Consider the following 18,789-nt stretch of genomic DNA (forward strand, 5'->3'; position numbering starts at 1 on the left):
CTCTAAAGCAGCAGAGCTTCTTTTATCACTCTATTGTGCCTGAGAAAATTTTAATTTACCTGCGTATATAAAATCAAACATAGAAAAAAGTCAGAAACAAATTTATTTTAAAACAAATTTAAAATATTTTTCCTAGCATTCCATGTGCTCCGCCGAGCACCACCAGGGGTAGTTCCTGAGTGCATGAGCCAGGAGTAATCTCTGTGTATCGCCGGGTGTGACCCAAAAAGGAAAAAAAAATTTCCTGACCCTCCCCCCCATTCAGTAATGTGACCCTATATGGGGTTGTGATCCACAGTTTAGGAATCTAACCACTAGGATAGTACAGCAGGTAGGGTGTTTGCCGTGCACTCGACTGACCGCGTTTGATCCCCAGAATCCCAAAAGGTCTCCCAAGCCCTGCCAGGAGTAATTCCTAAGTGGAGAGCCAGGAGTAACCCCTGAGCATCACTGGGTATAACCCAAAAAGCCAAATAAAAAAGAAAATGGAATCTAACTTAGAGCCTAGCTTCTTAAACATTTTCCACTCATGACCTCTTATTCTTAATAAATACAGTTTGGACAAGCACTACCATTAGCACCTTGGATTCATTACAAAGTTGACTTTGAATTAATTTTTGGTTGTTGCATATTCGAAAACCTTTTATTGTGTCCAATTTTTTCTGTGGACCCCACATTCAGTTATACAACTTCATATGGTATCACAACTCACAGTTTAAAAAGTTAGGGTCTATAGTTCAAATTCAAGGTTTCTCTTTAAATTTTCTGTCTGAATGATCAATCCATGTTTTAAAGTAGGGTATTAAGTACCCTAATATTTTGTATTCTCTTTCTCTCATATTTATTAGCACTTGCTTAATATACTTAGTTGCTCAGTGTTGGGTGTATATTTATTTATTATTGTACCATCTTTATCACAGTGTGAATTGACTATCACAGAAAAATTGACTTTGTCTCTTGTTTTGACTTGAAGTCTCTTTTATCTGATTTAAGTACAACTACCTACTGCTTTCATTTGGTTTCCACATGAATGTAGTATCTTCAGATTCCTTTACTTCATCCCTACTCATATGTATGTCTTAAAACAGAATTGGGGGGCTGAGTGATAGCACTGAAGGTAGGTGTATTTGCCTTGCACGCAGCATACCCAGGTTTGATCTCTGGCATCCCCTAAGCACCACCAGGAATATTTCCTGGGTGCAGAGCCAGGGGAAACCCCTGAGTATCACCGGGTGTGACCCAAAAAGCAAGAGAAAAAAAATAAAACTGGAGAATTCTTTTAAGTATATAGTTGAGTCCTGTTGTTTTGTTTTGTTTTGTTTTGTTTTTTCATCCAAATAGTCACTATATTTTCTTTGATTGGAGAATTCAATTCAATTACATTTAGAGTGATCACTGATAGGCGATCTTATACCTGCATTGTACTTTTCTGATTCCTTCCATATTTCTTGATGCCTCCTTTCATAAATCGATGATATGCTATAGTGGTAAACTGAGTCCCATCTCTTTATCTTTCATGTATTTATTGTAAGTTTTTGCTCTATGGTCACCATGTGGCTTACATAAAATATCTGAAATATACTGACAGTTTATTTTATGCTAACAACTTTGATAATGCACATACAACCTTTTTGTGTCAAAATTTACCTTTTTGGTATGATCATTTACAAATTTTTATAGCTAAACTTATATTCTGTGCTCCTGTTCTTCAACCTTCTTGCCTTCCCTCTTTAACCTTTTAGTTAACCCATCACCATATTACAGAATTAGAGTTTTTTCTGAATTTGACTATATACTTATCTTTGAAGTACATATTCCTTTGTTTTCTGTTACTAATTAGTGTCCTTTCATTGCAGTTTGAAGACCTCCTTTCAGCATTTCTTTTAAGGTAGGTCTAGTGGTGATGAATTTCCTTAGCTTTTGTTTGGAAAGTTTCTCTCCTTCACTTCTGAAGGACATGTTAGTGAATACAGTATTCTTGGTTTTCATTTTCTTTTAGCAATTTGAATGGATCATATCATTCTCTCTTAGCAAGTTTTATATAATATTCCTCTCAAAAATCCACTTTGAGTCTAAGTAGGGTTCTCGGTAAGCTACAAGCTGGATTTCTCTTGCTGCTTTTAGTATTTTCTGTTTTTTTTTTAACAGTTTTACTATAATATGTTGTTGAGATGATCATTTTAATTGAGTTTGTTTGATGACCTGTGAACTTTAGGAATATGAATATCCAGATTTCTCCCCAGATTTGGGCCATTCTCTTCCATTAATTTAGATAATTCTTCCCTTTTCTCCCTTTTTCCATTCTAAGGCTGTGTAGGATTTCAAATCATTGTCTCCAAAGGTTCACATAAGCTTTCTTCATATTTTTTCCCTATTACTAATACTTCAAAGTTTTTGTCTTTTTTTTTTAAGATTTTTTTTTTTATTAAACTTATAGCACAGCGGTAGGGCGTTTGCCTTGTGTGCAGCCAGCCTGGCCGAGCCAGGTTCGATTCTTCTGCCCTTCTCAGAGAGCCCAGCAAGCTACCGAGAGTATTTCACCCTTATGGCAGAGCCTGGCAAGCTATCCATGATATATTCAATATGCCAAACACAGTAACAACAAATCTCACAATGGAGACGTTACTGGGCCCGCTCGAGCAAATCGATGAACAATGGGAGGACCGTGTTTGTTTTTATTTAGAAAGATGTGAGGGGAGGGAGAGAAAGAAAGGACAGGTTCAAGAAGGAACATGGGCTTCTCCAGAGTGAACAAGCAAAGAGACATAGCAACAAGCAAGCAAGATACATGATCAAGGGAAAACTTGAAGAGCAAGCCCAAAGTTTTTGTCTCCTGGTTTACAAATGTTTTCTTCTTCTTGATCTATTTGACTATAATTCTTTCTGTTTGTTTTCACCATCTGGAGGACTGAATTCAATACCTCATACATGCCATGCAAGTGCTCTACTACTGAGTTCTATCCCCGGCCCTTAATTCTCTTTATTACACATTTTATTTGCGAGTTCCCATTCTGGAATGCTCTTTAACTCTTCCTTATCCTTCTCATTTTGTTTATTTTCCTTATTTTTCAATTGTGCTTTCTTGTAGCTCGTTGAGTTTTCTTAGTACCTCTATCTTAAAATTTGTTGGGTTTTTGTTGTTGTTGTTGTTTTGTTTTGTTAGGGGCTACACCTGGTGTTGCTCAAGGCTTAGTTCTGCCTCTGTGCTCCAGGTGGTGCTTGGAGGAATATATGTGGTGACTGGATTCAAACCAGGTTTGTCTACATATCAGGCAAGCACCTTGACTTTTATATCATATCTCTGGCCCCTATTTTGAATTTTTTTTAAATTGCAAATCTCCGTATTTTTGGAATGTTTTTAGAATCAGTTACTAGGAAATTCTTATGATCCTTTTGTATTAGCATGCTTCTTTGTTTATTCATATTCCTTGAAGTTTATTATTGATGCCTTCAAATACTTTCACTGCTAGTTAGTTTTTATTAAATGTTTTCAATAGACTGCCACTATTCAGGATTCTGAGGCGTTTTTAGTTTCTATGAATAAAACTGTTAAACTGTTCTTGCTTCCTGTGGCAGAACTAAGTTCATATGCCTCTTCTTCTTAATCCTACAACAACCCAGCAGCTATGTTCACACTTCCCTTTTGTTACCCCAAAGGCTAAAACTCATATTCATGTTCTTTCCCTAGCTTCATATTTAGGCCAACACTCTGCATATTTCCATCTTCTGCCAAAGTACACTCACACCACCACCATCAGATGGGAGAGAAAGGAAAGAAAGTCAGAGAGAGAGATTCTTTTTATTTGTTTTTCATTTTGGTTTTTGTGCCCACCTGTCAGTGCTCAAAGGTTACTCCTGGCCCTGCACTCAGGAACTGGCGGTGCTTGGGACTATATGGGATACTGGGGATCAAACCTGGGTTGGCCACATGCAGAGCAAACGCCTTGGCTAGCTCTCTGTCCCTGTTTTATTCTTGATAGAGCTCTGGGGATGCCCTCTCCAAAAACCTAATGTTAATAGATATTTCTTTTCTTATTAGGATCTAGAAATAAATTCTGAAAAAATCCCGATTATCAACCAGTTCCTGGTGAATTCCTTTTATCTGATATCATCTATTGTAGAAATTCCTCAAAAGTTAAGAAGTATTAGCAACTTCCTTCTTTTGCTATTGAAGTTTTTTCTTATGTTTATATTCTTTGGGGCATCTCAGTTCGTAAGTAGGAAAAGTACGTTAGGTTTCTATACTCAGATCCCATTGCTTATGAGAATTTCACTTATGAAATTTATTCCAAATATTTTTTCACTTTAATATATTTTATTTTATACTTGAATACTGTAAGTTGCTCACCAATTGTAATAAATGTTGATAATATAATTAGAGTTTTTAGTGTTTGTTGTCATTCATAAATAAAATCATTTTTCTCATTTGGATTACCCTTAGATATTTTTCCTCTGTCTACAAGTTTCAAAACTAGGTTGAAAAGTAAAAATAAAAATCTTTACCTACTTTCACTGAGAAAAAACTTGTTTTTATTACTATGACTTTGGTTATATTTTTGTACTATTTTTTTCTTTTTCCAGTCAATACATTTTTTAAACTAAAGCACTGTGACTTACAAAGTTATTCATAATTGAGTTTTAGACATACAGTATTGCAGCACAGATGCCAACAACAGTGTCAACTTCCCTCCACTAATGTTCCCAGGTTCCTTCCCATATGCGCCTACCCCCACCCCCATCCTGCCCTCTTGAAAGTTACCTTTCTAAGTTCTTTTGCTAACATTTGGGTTTCTTGACTTCAGTGCTGAAGCTCTATGGTTTGGATATTTGACTCTATCATTCCTTCACCTTTATATTTGTTGTTTCACAGTCAGTAATACTCAGGGGCTGCAATCACACAGTGCTCGGGGAATCATGCAGTATCAGCAGTAGAACCAGGGTTCCCACAGGCAAAGCATACACTCCAGCCCCTTGCACCATCATCTCCCCTTGCCCCTAAAGCTTTCTTATTCTGGTTATCACTCTAGCTCGAACTTTATGGAACATTCTGTCACTGTCACTGTCCTTCCGTTGTTCATCGATTTTCTTGAGTGGGCCAGTAACATCACCAATGTAAGACTTTGTTGTTACTGTGTTTGCATATTGAATACGTCATGGGTAGCTTGTCAGGCTTTGCCACGCAGGCGAGATACTCTCGGTAGCTTGCCGGGCTCTCTGAGTGGGGCAGAGGAATCGAACTCGGATCGGCTATGTTGGCTGCGTGCAAGGCAAACACCCTATCCGCTGTGCTATCTCTCCAGCCCTATGGAACATTATTACTGAATATTTCTTTGTTAAGTCTTTGATGTTCTTATAGAATACTGTTTGTGGACACTGTCTGTGGACCTCTTTTATCAATATTTCTGGACTCTGAGCAGTCACGTCAATTGTATCTTATTTTGTGTCTGTGCTACCTTTAAGGAGTTTGAATAGGATCCCCCCGTCACTGCTGGGAGTGACTCCCAGCACCACAGCAGGAGTAGCTCCTGAGCACTGCCAGTTGTGGCCTAAAACCCAGAAGAAAATCAGGAGTGTAAATAATAAGTTTTAAAGACTCATTTTGGGAACAGAGCAGTAGTACAGTGGGTAAGGTGCTTGTCTTGCATGCAGCCAACTGGATTCGATTCCCAGCATCTCATATTCTCCCTGGACTCTTCCAGGAGGGCTCTCTGAGCACAAGGTGAGAAGTAAGTCCTGAGCACCACCAGATGTGACCCCAAAACAAAAGAAATGAGTTTTCAGGTTTTCATTCTGAATTTTCCCTGATGTAATGAACAGTACGTCTAACTGCTGTATCATTGAATGTCTTCAATTGGACAGCCTAATATACTTCAGATATTGCATGTCATTTTCTCCCTACATCTAATTCCATCCAAATCCTGTGTTTATTTTGGTTTTTCATTAGTGTTAACAGTTATCTAATGAGTTCCCAAACCAGTTCACACTCAGCAGAAATAAATGTTGATGATCTCATTCGGCAGAGCCTGGCAAGCTACCCGTGATGTATTCGATATGCCAAACACAGTAACAACAAGTCTCATGATGGAGACGTTACTGGGCCCGCTCGAGCAAATCGATGAACAACAGGAGGACAGTGACAGTGACAGTGATCTCATTAATCCATAGTAGTTTTTGAAAAGATATATTTGCTTTGGGGATGTAGCTCAGCAGTAAAGAACTTGCTTTGTATATGGAGGCCTAGGCTTAATAAGGAAGGGGTTTAGGGAGGCTGGAGTGATAGCACAGCAGGTAGGGCGTTTTGCCTTGCACGCCGCCAACCTGGCTTCAATTCCCAGCACCCCATATGGTCCCTAAAGCACCACCAGGAGTAATTCCCGAGCACAGAGCTAGGAGTAACGCCTGAGCATCGCTAGGTGAGACCCAAAAAGAAAAAAAAATTAAAAAAATAAAGAAGGGGTTGGGTGAGGAAAGAATAAAAAAGGAGCTTGCTAAATGGATAAATGAACACAAATTGACAGGATGTTGCTAATGTATTTTTCTTTTTTAGAAGATAATAAGGCAAGGAAAACATTTTTTCAGTAGCTTTTTATCATTGTCTATTATGAGACAAAAAATTATTATGTTTTGTCCATCTCATCTGAGATGAACGACTTCAGATTAAGTTCTAGTGTGTTGTTACAGGAAACAGTGACATTCAAAGATGTGGCTATTAACTTCACCCAGGAAGAATGGCAGCAGCTGGATCCTGCTCAAAGAAACCTGTACCGGAATGTGATGCTAGAAAACTATAACAACTTAATTACAGTGGGTAAGGACAATTTTCTGTGTAACTCAAATTTTGGGAATTAAGTATTCCCCTCTGCCCAATTAGTTCTAAAATGTATGGAACCTTAAATACTTCAATAAGTTTGGACTTTAGGTGATTATGTGTATTGTGCCTTTCTAAGTAAAAAGCTATTCTTGGTTATGGGTTTGTTTTTTTTTTTTCTTTTTGGTTTACACCCAGCGATGCACAAGGGATACTCCTGGCTTTGTACTCAGGAATTAGTCCTGGCAGTGCTTGGGGGACAATTTGAGATGCTGGGAATCAAACCCTTCGGCAGCATACAAGGCAAATACCCTACCCGCTGTGCTATCGCTCCAGCCCCTTGGTTATGTTTCTTGTCCTTCAGAAAGCTTAGTGTCCTTGATCCAGCCTCACTTCTTGAATTATCTTATTCCTATGTTTATACTTGATCTTATACATAACACTTCCATTTTACAGGCTACCCATTCACCAAACCTGATGTAATTTTCAAATTGGAACAAGAAGAAGAACCATGGATTGTGGAGGAAGAAGCCTTAAGGAGGCACTGCCCAGGTTAGTGAGAGGGAACCTTACAGGTGAAGAGCCAGAACCTTTACCAGTTAATTCTGTAAATACCTCAGTCCTCTAAAAAGTTCTTCAAAGATACAGATAATCAGAGATGGTTTTTTATAAAAATACTTTTAAAGAACTTTTTAGAGATGGTTTTAGTGATGGCTTTCTAGTGATGGTTTGAATTTTTCATAAAGATACCATTTTTAACTTTCTTTTTTGTTTTGCACCACAACCAGTGGTGCTCAAGGAACCAGTTTGGTGCTCGGAGGTCACTTCTGGTGGTGCTTAGTTGAGGGGAAGGGGTTGTGATACCAGAGAGTGAACTCGGGCCTTCCACCAACAAAGCATGCATTCTAGCGCTTTGAGCTCTCCCAGCAACATTCTTTTTATTTTCACCCCATCCCTATGCACAAAAGTCAATCTCAGTTTTGCTGTGCCTCCAAACTGGGCCTCCAATGTACAAGGCTCAGTCCTTTGAGCCATCTCTTTCTTCATTCCTCCAGACTTATTTTTATAGAACTTAAACAGCTGCCTTCCTAGCTATGTGCCAGATATCAACATACCTAGTTCATATATATATATCATTATCTTAGTTTCTTCATAATTATTTACATGGTATTCTCCTTTGCATTCAGGAATTTACAGAATTGTAGTTGCTCAACCTGTTAACATTTACAATCCTTTCTCTTTCCTTTTTTTCCATTACAATTGCCTTAATGTCATAGTTTTGTATCTTATGTCACACTTCCCACTATATTAATGTCTTTTGCTATCATTTCAATAATGGCTATAATCCTTTCATTTCAATAAATTTTTGAAGTGCAACTTTCCTGTTTGCTTCCAATTTTCACATTTTGTATTAAAATATGCACCTATACAAATAAATTTATAAATGCATACATATACATACATTTATGTCTAATTTTGTAGATATGACTGAGGGTTGTTTTTTTTTTCTGATATCCCAGGATATAACCATTTATATTTCAGCCAAGAAATTCTTCCAGTATTCTCTATTGGCATTTCAAAAATGTATGCTAAGGGGGACATGCGGAGGGACAGATACCCTTCCACTCCCAGGTCGACATAGTACCATAGTTAAATACACTGTCAGTTGGGCATTATCTTTTGCTCATACTTTCCCACGACCATTCAAGCCAGATTTTAAGGGACAAATGCTAGATCATTTACTTTCCATTGATCACCTTGCATATCAGGAAATGTCGCGTGGCTGCATAAGTGTCGGTGACATGGTGTCCTGCATCTTTTAGAGCCTAATGAACAGCCACGTATGAGACTGCATTGACAGGCATGTAGGGCTTCATGGAATGGGGGTGGAATTGGCCCTGCTCCCCGCCATGACAATGCTCCAGGTTGCCACCCTCAAACGCCTCCTCTGGCTTCTGACCGACCATGATCCCAGAGGCACACATACCAATCTCGAACCCAGGGGCTTCTGGCAGCAATCCCTCTAGGTTTATTAGTAAAATATCAGAACTCTAAAATTATGTGACCACTATTTTGGCCACACGACGTCATCTGCTCTTCATAATCAGCAGTAGAAAACAAATTTTCTAATGATGTCTTTGTGGCAGGTCTGAATATTAGGGAAAATTCCAAATAACAATGTTGGATCTTTTGTTATAATATTGAATGTGATCAATGTATACAGAGAGAGAGTAAAGTGGAAATCTGCCACACAGGTGGGAGGTGGGTGGGAGGGGGGGTATACTGGGGTTCTTGGTGGTAGAAAGTGTGCACTGGTGAAAGGCCGGGTGTTTGATCTTTGTATGACCAATCGAGACTTGAAAGGCTTTGTGACTGTTTTCACGGTAATTCAATAAATTAAAAAACATATATATATAAATATATATATACACACATATATACATATACATATATAAACATATATACACACACACACATATATATATCAGGTTTTTGGAGCCAGAGCAATAGCACAGAGGGTAGGGCGTTTGCCTTGCCCACTGCCAACCTGGGTTCAATCCCCGGCACCCCATATGGTCCCCCAAGCACTGCCAGGAGTAATTCCTGAGTGCAAAGCCAGGACTAACCCCTAAGCATTGCTGGGTGTGACCCAAAAAGAAAAAAAATATATATATATATATATACATACATATATACACACACACATACCAATTTTTTGTGAATTTATTTTTTTGGCGCAGGGAGTGTGGTGGGAGCACACCCACCTGTGCTCAGGACTTACTCCTGGCTCTGCACTCAGGCATCAAACAAGTGATTACCCACCATACTAGCTCTCTGGCACATGGACTTTGAATTTTTTGAGGGAGATTTTCTGACAGAATTTTCTCATTTTCTTTTTCAACCTTTCTGTATTTTTTAATTTAATTTTATTTTTTAAGTTGTTCACAATAATTTATTACATTTACTATTCAAACACCAATCCCACCGAATGCCGACTGGTTCAGCCCTTGTGGAAAACAGTATGGACCATTCTCAAGAAATTAGAAATTGAGCTCCCTTTTGACCCAGCAATACCACTCCTGGGAATATATCCCAGAGAGGCAAAAAAGTATAGTCGAAGTGACATCTGCACTTGTTTGTTGATTGCTGCACTGTTTACAATAGCCAGAATCTGGAAAAAACCTGAATGCCAGAGAACAGATGACTGGTTAAAGAAACTTTGGTACATCTACACAACGGAGTACTATGTAGCTGTTAGAAAAGATGAAGTCATGAAATTTACATACAAGTGCTACTACATGGAAAGTATCATGCTAAGCAAAATGAGTCAGAAAGAGAGGGACAGACATAGAAATTCATCTGGGGAACATAAAGTTACAAAATAGGAAACTAACACTCAAGAATAGTCGAGATAAGTAACAGGAGGTTTACTCCATGGCTTGGAGGCCAGCCACACACGCTAGGGGTAAAGGCAGCTCAGATAGAGAAGGAGCACCAAATAAAGGGTGTTTGGAAAATCTGCCCAGGATGGGAGATGCATGCTGAAAGTAGACTATAGACAAACATGATTGCCACTCAATTTCTCTTTTGCAAACCACAGCACCCAAAGGAGAGAGAGAACAAAAGGGAATGCCCTGCCACAGAGGCAGGGTGGGATGGGGGGGTGGGTGTGGGAGGGATACTGTGATCCATGATGGTGGAAAATGGGCACTGGTGGAGGCATGGGTACTTGATCATTGTATAATCGAAACCCAAGCACGAAAAATTGTAAATCTACAACTCTACCTCATGGTGTTTCACTAATAAAATTTTTTTAAAAAAAACACCAATCCCACCACCACTGCACTTTCCCACCACCATATTTTGAATGTTTCCACCCTATATCCCAAACTCTGCCCCCAAAAGCAGGACCAAAACAATTTTGTATTGCTTGTTATGAATAATACACTATAATTGGTCCAGTAAAATTTCCTTAGAAAAAAGTGTGTGAAGATTGTTGTATTTCACCCCAGAGCCATTAAACCCTTGTGTAAGAGATTATAAACATGTTAAGCCCAATCAAATTGGGTTTTGTGCTGCTCTTGGTACATCAGGGGTATAGAGTGTGATACAGCTGCATATACCAGGAAATCTAAAATTTAGAATACAATTATAGAGCAGGTTCACTCATGGATGAGGTCTTTGTTGCTCTTTTCCGGAGTTTTGATTGCCAAGCTACTGGTAAACTTGGGAGATGGGGGGAGGAGGCCCATTCCCTGTGTTTTCTTTTATTTCTTTTGGTGTTAGTTTTTATAATGTATTTTCATAGAAATTATATATTTAGTATTCATTTCAAATTCGCTTTTATGTATTGATACAAAGTAATTTTCAAAAATTCTTTATTTGAATTTTCTCTTTCATTTGCTCAGTTTATATCATTTCCTTTGGATCCTGTTTTAAAATATTCAAAGCTATTTTCATTTATAAATATCTTTTTCTTATTTTCTTTATTCATATTTCCATTGCTAGAATTTTCTGTTCAAAATTTATAAAATAGGATATTTATGCACCTGGAATTTATTTACCATTGGGAGACTTGGTCTCAAAACCAATAATCAATCCCATAAAAAACCAATAATCAATCCCATAAAAGTGTGTTTTAAAAAATAATTTTGATGTTATAATACTGGACAAAAACTACAAATGGCTTTTATTTGCAATCTGTTTTAGGTGGTCTATGGGAAATTGATAAACATGAGGAAATCGAGGACAGACTTTTGACGCAACTTGAAGATAAAGTCATTTTAAAGTCACTGACTGAAGAAAAAGTCAAGGAATGTTATAAATTCACGAATGTATTTCCTACAAAATCAGAAATTTTTCCTTCGATTCACAATCTTTATGAATATGACTTATTTGGAGAGTGTTTAAAACATAATTTTGACTATTCTAATAGTGAAGCAATCCTTTTAAGAAAGGAACATTATGAATATAGTGAATCTATAAAATCATTTGGCAATAGTTCGTCCCATTTTGTAGTAGCCCCCTTTAAATGTAACCATTGTGGGAAAGGATTCAGTCAAACATTAGACCTCATAAGACACTTAAAAATTCATAGTGGAGAGAAACCCTATGAATGTAAAAAATGTAGTAAAGCCTTTACCCACGAGGAAAAACTTAATATACATCATAAAATTCACATTAAGGAACAGTCTTATGGGTGCAATGAATGTGGGAAATTTTTCATTAAAATGTCAAATCTCATTAGACATCAACGAATCCACACCGGAGAGAAACCCTATGTTTGTAAGGAATGTGGAAAATCCTTCAGCCAGAAATCAAATCTCATTGATCATGAAAAAATTCATACTGGAGAAAAACCTTATGAATGTAATGAGTGTGAAAAGGCATTCAGTCAAAAGCAAAGCCTTATTGCACATCAGAAAGTTCATACTGGGGAGAAACCTTATGCATGTAATGAATGTGGTAAAGCATTTCCTCGAATTGCATCTCTTGCACTTCACATGAGAAGTCATACAGGAGAAAAACCTTATAAATGTGATAAGTGTGGAAAAGCCTTCTCCCAGTTTTCCATGCTTATTATACATGTGAGAATTCATACAGGTGAGAAACCTTATGAATGTAATGAATGTGGAAAATCCTTCTCTCAAAGCTCAGCCCTTACTGTACATATGAGAAGTCATACTGGTGAGAAACCCTATGAATGTAAAGAATGTAGAAAAGCCTTCAGTCATAAGAAAAACTTCATTACACACCAGAAGATTCATACCAGAGAAAAACCTTATGAATGTAATGAATGTGGGAAAGCTTTCATTCAGATGTCAAATCTTGTTAGACACCAGAGAATTCATACTGGAGAAAAACCCTATATATGTAAGGAATGTGGTAAAGCCTTTAGCCAGAAATCAAATCTCATTGCTCATGAAAAAATTCATTCTGGTGAGAAGCCCTATGAATGTAATGAATGTGGCAAAGCCTTTAGCCAAAAGCAAAACTTTATTACACATCAAAAAGTTCACACTGGAGAGAAACCTTATGATTGTAATAAATGTGGTAAAGCCTTCTCTCAGATTGCATCCCTCACTCTTCATCTGAGAAGTCACACGGGGGAGAAGCCTTATGAATGTGATAAATGTGGAAAAGCTTTCTCTCAGTGCTCACTGCTTAATTTACACATGAGAAGTCATACAGGTGAGAAGCCGTATGTGTGTAATGAATGTGGGAAGGCTTTCTCTCAAAGAACTTCCCTTATCGTGCACATGAGAGGTCATACAGGTGAGAAACCCTATGAATGTAATAAGTGTGGTAAAGCCTTCTCCCAAAGTTCATCCCTCACTATACATATACGAGGTCATACAGGTGAGAAACCCTTTGACTGTAGTAAATGTGGAAAAGCCTTCTCTCAAATCTCATCTCTTACACTCCATATGAGAAAACATACAGGTGAGAAGCCTTACCATTGTAATGAGTGTGGTAAGGCTTTTAGCCAAAAGTCACACCTTGTTAGGCATCAGAGAATCCACACTCATTAGAAGTTCTGTGGATATTATGAAAATGGAAAAGTATTTAAAAGAAATTATCCCTTGTTAATTTCATAAACAGCTCTAGAGAAGAATACAATAAATGTAGCCTTTTGAAGAAGTCTCATTTAAAAATCCTCTGAATTCATCTTAAGGTAACATGTATAATGAAAAACCTGATGATCTAAAACCTTAGGCAGACCTACATATGTAATATTTATCCAGCAGTCATTTAAAAAGTGAAATAAGATCTGCTGCAAAAATACCAATGTGACACGAGTTTATAACCAATAAATTAAGCAAGAAAAAGATAGAAAAACACTACCAAAATAACTGAACATTCTGAGGAAAATTTAATTTGAAAGACCTAGCGAGAAAATAGAAATTTACTCCAAGATCTCTAAGTACTTCCAACTGTTTTTCACTAGTTAAAAGGATGATAAGAAATTTAAAAAACCAACTCAAAATATCGGAAAGAAATATAAAATACCACAAAGACAGTCCCCCAGGTGGTATATACTTTACAAATTAGTGTCATTTGAATGATATTGTCTTGGTGACTAAGTAAGTCACTGGCTACAGATACAGAAATCCAGGGATATTATAGGGATTCTTTGTATGTTGTGATATTGAAATCATCAGAGAAAGGCTGGCCTTTTCAGTACATGGTAGGTATATATGAACAAGAGATCTTTGTACCATATATAAAAATTAAATCTAAATAGATTGGATACCAAAATATAAAAAATTCTAAAATTATGATGAAATATTTTATCAGAGAACAAAATTTCTTTAAAACAAGGTTTTAAATTAATGGTACACAGGGGCAAGGAGATGGACCTGGAGTGTATGTTTTGCCTGCTAGAAGCCTGGATTCAGTCCTGTACCACTTGGTTTCCCAGCGCTGTCTTTTGGGATCCAAAGACCAAAACAAATATGATACAATCAATTCTATTTTGATGTTTTAGCCTCAGAGGCACCATTGTGTGTACAAAGATTTATCTTACTGTGTTTACTACATCTTGGTTTGTATTACTTTAAATCAAACAAATTTCTATCTATGAATGATGTAATGAAAATGTGATTATTTCTGTGATAGAATCAGTGTTAAAAACAATACTGTTTGATCATGTATGACTTTGGTTGCCTTCTAGGATCTAAAAAAGTTTGGAGGGAGTTGTTATATTTATCTGTAATATTTCCTTAATAAAAGAAAGCATATATGACTGGTTACAAATCTAAATATCAAAGTTATGTTTTTGTTTTTTAAAAATGTCTTGGAGCTGAAAAATAGCACAGAAGGTAGGGCACTTGCCTTACATGCTGCCAACCCAGGTTTAATTTCTGGCATCCTGTATTCTTCCCCGAGCCTGCTAAGATGATCCCTGCGCCCAAAGCCAGGAGTAAGTCCTAAGCAGTGCTGACTGTGACCCAAAAACAGTAACAAAATACGTTGCCTTTATTTTCCTGTTTCTCTAAAATAAGTACTAATTAGATGGAGGAAACGTGGGCCCATAGAAACAGATTTTACATATATTATTTTTATTCAGAGAATATTTACAAAACTTTTAATAATAAACTAGTTAAGATAATATTTTACCTTCCATTCATGGTATTCATTAGAAGCAGTTGAGTTAAATTTGGCAATTTGAATCTCAAACCTAACTTTTTTCTACTTCGGAATAGTGAAATATAGATAGTAAGAAGGGGTTAAGAACACTTGTCTTGCACACATCTGATCCCACTTTAATCTCTGGCAGCAAATATGGTCAAAGCATGGAGTAAGCCCTGAGTAATAATGGGTATGGTCCAAAATAAAAATAGTGAAAAAAAACCTACTCAGTGGTTGAGATAATTTACTCCATTTGTGAAAAAAATTCACCTAAATGTGAGTTGATTGCAAATTGAGGGGAAATTGCAACTTTATACTATACATTAATGCAAGTGATAGTTTTATAGTATTGTATATATAAGTAAGTAAAGGCCCTCCCGTTGATCATCGATTTGCTCGAGTGGGCCCAGTAACGTCTCCATTGGAGACTTTGTTGTTACTGTGTTTGGCATATCGAATATGTCACGGGGAGCTTCCCAGGCTCTGCCTTGCAGGCGAGATACTCTCGGTAGCTTGCCGGGCTCTCCGAGAGGGGCGGAGGAATCGAACTCGGGTCGGCCATGTTGGCTGCGTGCAAGGCAAACGCCCTACCGCTGTGCTATTGCTCCAGCCCATATATATATATACTGTAAAATCAAGTATAGATTTCTCCATCAGAGCAGATGTATCTTAAAAAACATTTGAATTACCTCTAAAGCAGGTGACCCCACTTAGGTTGCAAGATTATGTCAGCTATGGATGTAAAAATAAGATTTTCTATATTACTGTGTTTCAACAAATTTTTAAAACCATTAGTTTTTTTTAAGTATTCTAATTTCAGAAGTGTTAGAAATGTAATGATAAGTCAGTCTTACAGCCTTAAAATTGGTAAGTGGTTGGAAAACAATATAATCTTACTCAAATTGTGAAAGTCTATTTCCCCCAATCTTGAAACATAAAGGTATTTTATCAGGGAACTTCCAAAGGTCCTGCTCCATCACTGGCCTATTTCTACTGACTAATGCCTACACCTTGTAGTCTGATAAATTCTCCATATGATAGCATATATGAGACGCTTTCTAATGCCCTCCAGGGCATGTATTTCTGCACCTTGGGGACTGTAGAGCAATAAATTCCCTTGCTGATTGGAATAATCAGAATAAAGATATAAAGAGAGTGGCGAGGGCAAGCTTGATGAACAGAGCCAGGAGGAAGCTTGAGCACTGCCAGGTATGGCTAGTCCTCTCAAAAGAACAAAATCAAGATAGTGTTTTTAGAAAGTGACAACTCATTTAGGCTATAGCTGTAAGCCTCTTCTAGTGTAGGGATACAGAGCTGTTTATAAACAGGGAGAGGGGTAGCATGACAGTCTTGTATTTTTCAGGATTCAAAACTCATTCTTTAAAATTTTTTTTTTAATTTTAATTAAGTGGTTTCGGGGCGGAGGAGCGATAGTACAGCGGTAGAGCATTTGCCTTGCACGCAGCCAACATGGCCGACCCGAGTTCGATTCCTCCGCCCCTCTCGGAGAGTCCGGCAAGTTACTGAGAGTATCTCGCCCGCACGGCAGAGCCTGGCAAGCTCCCCGTGAGGTATTCGATATGCCAAACACAGTAACAACAAAGTCTCCCGTGGAGACGTTACTGGGCCCGCTCGAGCAATTAAGTGGTTTCAGTCATACAATGTTTTACATGGATTCCTTCATTAGTGTCCACTTCCCTCTACCAGTGCCTCCCCCATCAACCTTATTTGCCTGCCAAACACCAGTCTGCTTCTACCAGACTCTTTTTCTTAGTTGGGTTACACCAGGCAATGCTCAGGGGTTACTCCTGACACTGTACTAGGGAATTCCTCCCGGTGGATCTCCAGGGACATTATGGGATTCGGTGTATCAAGTACAAGTCAGCTGTGTGCAAGGCAAGTGCCCCAACCCTCTACTATTGCTCCAATCTTGAGATATATATAAATGTATATATATAATCATATAGAAGATTTATATATATATAAGCTTTTGCACTGTGATTTATATTATTTATTTATATTTATATTACGATTGCTGATAGTTTCATACACACTTAACCCCTTTCTGTACAACCTCCTCCTCAGGGTATAATGCTTCCCTTCACTGTAAATGTTGCCCCTTTCCTGTCCTAGTCCCCAGCCCCCTCCAGTGGCATATTTGGCATATTTTCTACTGAATACCAGTCTTCATGTTGTCAAAACTCACATTATTACTTCCTTTTCTGCCTCCTGCTACAAATGGAATCCTCAGCCAATAACCAAAAAGCTGGGATTGAATGACATCAAAGAGCATTGTCATTTCTAGCCAAAAGGCTGCATTTCCCCCACAAACTTGCCACACAAAAAAAGTTTTAGAGGAGTTCACAACTCCCCTGCACCCCATGCCCCTTTCTTCTTGCAATAACAGTGTGTATTTGTTGTGATTTCTTGCTGAGGTCTTTTACCAGTATCTCCTGCCTCTCTACTCAGGTTCATTTGTGATGCTGGGTTCAATCGCAGGCCGGTTGCATGCAAGGAGAGCGCCCAATCCTCCGACCTCTCTTGCTTTTGTCTTCACTCCAGTTATGCTTGCGCACATGCTTTCCAGGGCCACACTCTTGAAGCACAAGTTGGATGTGCTTAGCGAGAGAGTTGTGCCCACACATGTGCAGACCCCTGGTTGCACTTCCTGATAGCAGCGCTTGAACATCTTTTTAACTGCTGTGGGGTGGGGGGGTCACACCCCTTTTTGTGTGTGATGCTTATACACAGCTTACTGTTATTGCAGCAAAAAATCGCTTTTAGACAATGCAATAAGGGAAAAGAATGCAGGAAGTAACTCCACGAAAGACAGATTTTCCGACACATCAATTTCAGCAACGATTTGATATAAAGAAAAAACTCAAAGCTACAAAGACCACGGCTTCCCACCAGCACAGTCTGGGTACGTTATCATTAACAGTAACACACTACACGAGTCACCCGCGTGCGTGGGCTGCACGTTATCATTAACAGTAACACTACACGAGGTCACCCGCGTGCGTGGGCTGCACAAACACTATTAATGGCCTTGCGTGAGAACCTCAAAGCAGCACAAGCAACGGTGATGAGCACGCTCAACGAACTGGCACAACGGTGATCGCCAGATATTCACGCACTCCTATGCAGCCCAGTTGGCGGACCCCACAGGCTCACCCCTGCAACACCTAGCTCCGGAACGAGAAGGCGTGGCGGAAGTTGGGATGGACTCAGTCCATAACCGAAACCTACCTACAGGCCAGCTGGACTGTGCCCTGGTGGTGCCCGAAGCACTGCAGGCCACCGCATGGGGACTGCAGAAGGAGGTGTAGGGCAGGGAGTTCCGGAGTCAGAAATGAAAAGAACAGGGGCCTGAGCCCTTTTACAGTGGTAGCGCGTTTACCTTGCTCCCGGCTGATCCGTGTTTGGTCTCCCGCATCCCATATAGTCCCCTGTGCCCGCCCAGAGTGATTCCTGAGCACAGAACCAGGATTAAGCCCTGAGCATCACCGGGTGTGACAACCTCACATATACATCTCCCCCACCCCCACACACAAAGTGAAAGGAACAAGTTCCGAAGAGTTGGGGAAAGGGCTTCTACCAAGTTCCTCCCCATACGGCACAAGATGAAGGTGTCCACAGGTGGTTTGTCCAAGGAGGTGGCAGTTAATGGTAATGTTGCCATCTCTTTACATTATAACCAGGCTCAGAGGCTAAAGATGAATTTCAGGAGGCTCTGTTTTCCTGGGGACTTGGTTTTCCTAGTATTAGACGCTCAAAGCAGGAGAATCTGGGAAGCATGCCTGTCTCCCAGCAACTGACAGAACCATTAAGGAAATAGCAGGATGTCA

At 38.8% G+C, this 18,789-nt stretch overlaps 2 protein-coding genes across 2 annotated transcripts in view; both read left to right on the forward strand.

The window, feature by feature from the left end:
• Window positions 1–1,888, forward strand: part of LOC130043949 (zinc finger protein 420) — a 91,827-nt gene extending 89,939 nt beyond the window's left edge. The window contains exon 7 of the mRNA XM_056136472.1: window positions 1,857–1,888. The gene's annotated coding sequence lies outside the window, so the exon portion shown is untranslated. The remainder of the gene's footprint in view (window positions 1–1,856) is intronic.
• Window positions 1–14,596, forward strand: part of LOC130043950 (zinc finger protein 569-like) — a 34,328-nt gene extending 19,732 nt beyond the window's left edge. Inside the window, 4 exon segments of the mRNA XM_056136474.1 lie at window positions 6,682–6,808; window positions 7,265–7,360; window positions 11,519–13,170; window positions 13,172–14,596. Of these exon segments, the coding sequence (XP_055992449.1) occupies window positions 6,682–6,808; window positions 7,265–7,360; window positions 11,519–13,170; window positions 13,172–13,240 (1,944 nt within the window). The 3' untranslated portion in view covers window positions 13,241–14,596.
• Window positions 14,597–18,789: the final 4,193 nt, after the last annotated feature.

Source organism: Sorex fumeus, unplaced genomic scaffold (assembly GCF_029834395.1).
Source record: "Sorex fumeus unplaced genomic scaffold, SorFum_2.1 ptg000122l, whole genome shotgun sequence".
Lineage (NCBI taxonomy): Eukaryota > Metazoa > Chordata > Mammalia > Eulipotyphla > Soricidae > Sorex > Sorex fumeus.